The 7,105-nt window shown below is 38.1% G+C and overlaps 2 protein-coding genes across 6 annotated transcripts in view; one reads left to right on the top strand and one right to left on the bottom strand.

The window, feature by feature from the left end:
* Nucleotides 1–7,105, bottom strand: part of LOC115294307 (protocadherin gamma-C3) — a 161,270-nt gene that overhangs the window by 102,928 nt on the left and 51,237 nt on the right. The gene's annotated exons all lie outside the window — the stretch shown is intronic.
* On the top strand, nt 5,260–7,104 carry LOC115293986 (protocadherin gamma-A7-like; the record flags this gene model as incomplete). Its single annotated transcript, XM_029941698.1, has 1 exon — nt 5,260–7,104. A coding segment is annotated over exon 1 (1,518 nt), but the record flags the coding sequence as incomplete, so codon positions are not given.

Genomic DNA, 7,105 nt, shown 5'->3' with positions numbered 1-7,105 from the left:
CGTCGCGTCTGCTCCAGGCGGCGGAGGTCGGATTCGCTGGCGTGCCGGCCTCGCACTTTGTGGGCGTGGACGGGGTGCGCGCTTTCCTGCAGACGTATTCCCACGAGGTGTCCCTCACCGCGGGCTCCCGCGAGAGTCACGTGATCTTCCCGCAGCCCAACTATGTTGACACGCTTCTCAGTGGAGAAAGCTGTGGGAAAAGCGAGCCTCTTTTGATTCAGGAAGATTCAGGTTTTTGTAAAGAGGAAGACTCCCTTGTTCAGGTGAGGTTATTCCTTTTATTGGTTTTATTTGAACAAGAACGTTTAAAATTTTCTTTGATCAGTGCTTACTTTTCTTGGACTTTGCAGTGAGTCAGTTTTGAGAATTTTTAAGATTTTAGTTTAGCTCTTCTAAATCTTAGTTTCCTCTGATTTCACTGGGAAAAACCTTAATGTATGATGCAGATTTTGTTTACTTCTCTGCTGGCAAGCTCTTTCTGCCTTGGGCTGCGTTCTTCTCTTTTGTTACAGTTTGAGAGTGTGTGTGTGTATGTGTAAGCATTGCATGCGCGTGTGTGCATTTTCCTGCATTGTGACGTTGTGAGATTCTTTTTCTTTCCTTTTTAAAATGTTTTTTTTATTATTATTTTGAGAGAGAGTGTGTGCGATTAGGGAAGGGGCAGAGAGAGAGAGGAGAGAGAGAAAAAGTAATCCCACGTAAGCAGCACCTGAAGTGGTGCCCCATCCCACCACGCTAGGATCATGACCTGAGCTGAAATCCAAAGACCCTCAACTGATTGAGCCAATCAGGTTCCCCATTAGATTCTTTTTTTAATGTAAAAAAATCAAAAGGCCTCTGTTAAGGAAGATCAAGGTCTCAGTTTTTCCCAGTGTTGATTAATGGCAAGTGTTTTCCATAATAATGAAGATTTGTGAGAGATATTTTCCCCCTTTACTACTTAGGGATCAAAAATTGTTTTTATGAAAGATAAAAGTAATTGATATCTGTAGTAGAGAGGACTTGATCTTTGGTGTTAGAAAGCTTGAATAACATTCCTGGAACTGTTATTCATCTTGGGCCAGTCACAATGTCTATAGTTTTAAAGTAAAATTTTAATGAAAAAGACTTGTCTTATCTACCTCACACAAATTCTGAGAAAATATAACAAAATAACTTAAATTTTTTTCATCTATAAAGTAGTACAGTGAACAAGTATTTGTTGACATCACCAGTATTATAATTGTTAGCATGTTAACAAATGTAAGCATCTGATGCTGTATGCCTACTACATGTCTTCTGCAGTCTGTTTGATAGTATTTAAAAGTGAAAATGAGTTTTTAAAACAATTTTTAATGTTTATTTTTGAGAGAGAGAGAGAGAGGAGAGACACTTCATTTTTGTGCGCAAGCAGGGAGAGGGGACAGAGGATCCAAAGCAGGCTCTGTGCTGACAGCGAAGAGCCTGATGCAAGGTTGGAACTCATGAACCAGAAGATCATGATCCCAGACAAAGTCGGATGCTAATCAAGTGAACCACCCAGGAGCCCCCAAAATGAATTTTTAACTATGATTATTGTGTCCACTTACAAGGATATTATCTCTATAAAATAGAGGACTGAATATTGAATGGGAGAATGGATTGATAGTGTCAAATAATAATGTAAATAATTTATCATATTTAACCCACATAATATAAGGCTTCTGTCATATAGAAACTCTATCCAAATATTTAAGGATAAGAGAGTTCTCATGTAGAAACTCTATCCAAATATTTAAGGAAAGGAGAGTTATCATTAGAAGAATGATTAATCTCATTCATCATGGCCCAAAGGTGTGAATGAATCTGTGGCTTGGTGAGTAGAAGAAAGCAAAGTTCTGAGTTGTTGCAGTTGTTCTAATGGGAAATGGATTGCCTAGGAGGTAAGAGGCTCTATTATTAGCTCCTTTCAAAAGTAAGCTATTGGTCCTGGAATTAATAGAACACAGGGAATATTATAATTGGACAAGTTGTTGAGATACATGATAGCCCAGGTCTTTTCCAATCCTGAGCTGGAGGATTCTATGCTCTGACAATGCAATAGATTGGCCACTTATGCTTCTAACTTGGCATGTGGATTTAGCATAAATAATTGAAAAGATCTGTTGAAAATAAATGAGGACCTTCTTTTGTGACCTGAAATTTCAATCTTTTTTTAAAAAAATGTTTATTTCTTTCTTTTTGAGAGAGTGTGTTTGTGCACACGGGATGAGGGGGAGGGAGAGAGGGAAACACAGAATCTGAAGCAGGCTCCAGGCTCTGAGCTGTCAGCGCAGAGCCTACTGTGGGCCTCAAGCCCGCTGACTGTGAGATCATAACCTGAGCTGAAGTCAGATGCTTAACGACTGGGACACCCAGGTGCCCCTGACATCTTTAAGATAATATTGAGTTGGTGCCTTTAAATTAGATGCTAAAGGTATTCTATGTTTTCCTAAATCAATATTGTGGTATTTACATCTCAGAGATTATTTTAGAATTATTTATTTCAAGATTCCAAGTGTATATGACTAAGAGATTCTGAACATACACATTTTCAAATTTGATTTGTTTGGGCATTTGTGATATAATTCTTTGATGGTTTTACTCAGAATTTACTAGTAAATAATTTTAAAGAACTTGAATCTTGGGAATTGGTCACGGGAGTCAGATTATCTCATACAAGTATTAAAAATTATTTGATATGATCTGAGAGTGTAAATGTTATTTTTTATAGCACCAATTCTGGATGATTTAAACTACATCTTGAAAAAAAATAAACAAAAATAAATTACATCTTAAAACTCCATTATTATAAGCAAAGCTTGCTAACTGGGTTTTATGGATAGTAGCTGGTTTACTTTATTCTCTTATCTGTTCACTCACTAACGGGATAGTAGGATGGTTTATTTATTTCCTTCTTTTACCTGAATTACCTATGGCCATTTCATTTAAATAAATAAAATGTCTTATTGAGAGAAACTATCAGATTCTACTCTCAGTAATATCATTCATTCATGTGACTAACCAAATGTTAAATCCTAGCAGTCATGGAATTTGCTAAATTCTGACTAACTGAGGTTCTCAGACCTACATACCATACAGATCATTATTAATAAGATAGGCACTCTGAAATTTTGAGTACTGAATTTTGAAGCATCAGGAAGAAAACCTACCAACTTATTGGACTAGCTTATCATCTTTGAAAACCACCCATCTGACCAGACTTCTGTTGAGGTGACAGTTGTCAATGGGAAGAAGTGAAATTTCAGAGAGATATAGAAAATACCTACATAGTTGCCTGGGAATGAAGACCTAAACAGAACTCCAAACAAATGTTTTCTCAATAGAAGAAAGTTTACGTAAAGAAAGGAGAGAAGATGAATAACTCAATGCCTGGGAAGTCTTTCCATAGAATTTTTTCCATTCAATTTTATATGCAAATAAACAAATGAAGATCAATTCTTTCTAATAACTCAATCAATAGTAACATATTTCCTTTAAAACTGTAAACTTATTTCAATTTTATATAGTATGTTTATGTTATACTTAACATATCTTAGTGGTCTCGTAGAGATTTTTAATATTTAAATTTATATTGTAAATAACGTAGAAAAATTGATTACTAGAGATATAAAGTCATTACTCCCTAAAGGATGCTTTATGTTCAGAGTGTGTTCATAATCTTATTTATCTAGATCTTATTTAGTTCCAAAGAAGGCATCTGGAAGTAATAAGTTAACTGAGACTTTTTAAAAAATAGTAGAATAAGAAACAATGTGAGATAACACTATGATTTTTGAAGTGTGAGGCAGAAAAAAGATCACAACATTGGCAGCCATAATATATAGACACAAAAGTTTTCTTTGAAAATGTCTTCAATTACTCACGATCTTTCATGACTTTGCATACGTCAACAAGAAGTTCAGGATTACTACTAAACAAATAGTATTTAACTCCTATTTATGGGATTCATCTGTAATACTCATATTGCCTCCTTTGAACAAAATGAAAACAAACATAGCTATGAATTATTTTGGTAGATTAAAACAGCATTTCATTCAGAGTTTTGCCTATATTTTGGACCACTGCCATCAGAGAGCAGAAATAGATTACTTAGGAAATCTCCAGCAACTAAACTAAGCATTTTCAGTGCTACTTCTGATTTCTCCTTCTGATGCTCCTATCTATTCCCCTATGGCTTAAAAAAATGTACAAGCAAGGTTATTTCCTTTTTTTTTAAGTTTATTTACATAAGTAATCCCTACACCTAACGTAGAGCCTGAAATCACAACCTCAAAATCAAGAATTGCATACTCTTCCAACTGAGCCAGCCAAGTGCCCCATGAATAGGGTTATATCTTGCCAGGTCTTCATTTCAAGACAGGTAACTCTCTCTTGCACCCTTGTGGAAGGAACTTTATTTCTATCAGCTGAGAAGAACTGATCCATCAACATTTCAGTTTTATTTAATTAACATCAGTGGAAAAAATTGGTACCTAGAAGGATCTTCTCAGGACATTCTGTATGTATGCTCAAAGACTATCTGGAGGCCCATCTTTTTTCAATTATTTTAGAATAATCATCCAGAGTAGGAAGACTGTTTGAATTGCATAATGAAAAGAAGCAGTCAACACCCACTTTCTTAATACTCCGCAGCTAGTAGAATCTGCAAATTCCTGCCTTCTGTACAAAATGAGTTTCTTCTATAGCTGACTGTTACTGATTGGCTTCTTGCCTCATCTCTGATGGCACTTTTTGAGCATAAAGCACCAGCCAAGGCAAATAGCTTTCTTTTTCCTTCTCAAAACATTATTTTTATACAATATTTATACATGTATGTATATATACACAATATTTGTATTCCAACATTGGTTTTACTGTTATATAATCAAGGACAAGGTAATTTCCTCTCATTTTAAAAATCATTAAAATGGAAGTGGTGTCTGCCATATAGTATGTGTTCAATATTAATGAATTAACTTAATTATGTTCTGATGAAAACAGTTTCTACATAACATGTTTCTTATGTACCCATACACCTTTTCAAAATATATGGTACTTTTTTTGCCTTCAAACACTGCTTTTACTCCATATTCAATGAAGTCTGAGGCGGTACCCAACATGATTTCAAAGTTGCAATGCAAAAATAGAAAAAAAATTAATTTCTGGAAATAATAAGCATCCATCATAAGCATTGTTGCATTATTTTATTTAATTGGAATGTGTTTTTAAATCATATCAGATATGTAGATCAAAGAAATATAAATGGACGAATTTTGAAGGACAAAACAACTTTCTGAAAAATCAGTTATTTTGCTTCAGTATGGTGCAGTAACTTAGTAAGGACTCTGAGCGCCGCTGTTCACCAACCACGGGGAAAATGGTGCAGTAAGATCTGCCAGAGGCACCGAGCTTTTACAGTACAAAGAAACACCAGATTGAGACAAATTCTCTTCCAAGCCGCATCAAACTCAGGTGTCTATTATAAATTCTAGGCTTCTTTTATCAATATAAAGGATTTCACGCTGATACACATCCAGAAGCATAAGAGGAGATATCCCAGTGTCTAACAAGATAGGCAGGACAACAATGGCGACTCCGCAGAGAGGTCAAGACTACAGAGGATTCATCCTGCTCTCCATCCTCCTGGGGACCCAGAGGGAAGCTTGGGCAGGACATATTTTCTACTCTTTGCCGGAGGAGACAGACACAGGGTCTTTTGTGGGTAATATCGCTAAGGATCTGGGTCTGGAGCCCCTGGAACTGGCAGAGCACGGAATCCGAATCGTCTCCAGAGGTAGGATGCAGCTTTTTGCTCTGAATCCGCGAAGCGGCAGCTTGGTCACTGCGGGCAGAATAGACCGGGAGGAGCTCTGTGCTCAGAGTGCACAGTGCCTGGTGAACTTTAACATCCTGATGGATAAAATGACTCTTTACCCTATAGAAGTGGAAATAATAGATGTTAATGACAATGCTCCTAGATTCTTGACGAAAGAAATGACTGTAAAAATAGTGGAGAACACAGCTCCTGGGGTGCGGTTTCCCTTAAATGAGGCTAGGGATCCAGATGTGGGCACGAACTCCCTCCAGAGCTACCAGCTCAGTCCCAATGACCACTTCTCCCTGACTGTGCAGACTGGAGATGATGGAGCTAAATATCCAGAATTAGTGCTGGAAAGGGTGCTGGATCGAGAGGAAGAGGCTGTTCACCACCTACTCCTTACAGCCTCTGATGGCGGCGACCCACCCCGATCGGAAACTGCCCACATCCAAGTAACAGTGGTGGATGTGAATGATCATGCGCCAGTCTTCTCTTTGCCTCAGTACCAAGTAACTGTCCCTGAGAATGTGCCAGTGGGCACAACATTGCTCACGGTACACGCTGTTGACTTGGATGAGGGAGTCAATGGGGAAGTGACATACTCTTTCCGGAAAATAACTCAAAAAATTCTACAGATATTCCAACTGAACTCTCATACCGGAGAATTATCAACTTTAGAAGGCCTAGATTATGAAGAGTCCAGCTACTATGAAATGGAAGTTCAGGCTCAGGACGGTCCTGGTAGTATGACACGGGCTAAAGTAATTATCACAATTTTAGATGTGAATGACAATGCCCCAGAAGTGACTCTAACATCTGTAAGCAACTCAGTCCCTGAAGACACTCCTCCTGGAACAATAATTGCTCTTTTCTACCTTCAAGACCGAGATTCCGGGAAGAATGGTGAGGTGACCTGCACTATTTCAGAAAATCTGCCTTTTAAGTTAGAAAGATCAATAGATAATTATTATAGGTTGGTGACTGCGAAAAACCTAGACCGGGAAAAACTCTCTGTGTATAATATCACACTGAAAGCCACAGATGATGGAACCCCACCCTTGTCCATGGAAACTCACATCTCAGTGAATGTGGCAGATACCAACGACAACCCACCTGCCTTCCCCCACTCCTCCTATTCTGTCTACATTCCTGAAAACAACCCCAGAGGTGCCTCCATCTTCTCTGTGACTGCACATGACCCGGACAGCCATGAGAATGCCCAAGTCACTTACTCCCTGTCTGAAGACACGCTCCAGGGGGCACCCCTGACCTCCTATGTGTCCATCA

The sequence above is a fragment of the Suricata suricatta genome, chromosome 6 (genome assembly GCF_006229205.1).
Source record: "Suricata suricatta isolate VVHF042 chromosome 6, meerkat_22Aug2017_6uvM2_HiC, whole genome shotgun sequence".
NCBI classification, from domain to species: domain Eukaryota; kingdom Metazoa; phylum Chordata; class Mammalia; order Carnivora; family Herpestidae; genus Suricata; species Suricata suricatta.
Note: the sequence above shows the minus strand (reverse complement) of the source record. Positions and strands in the feature narration are given on the sequence as shown.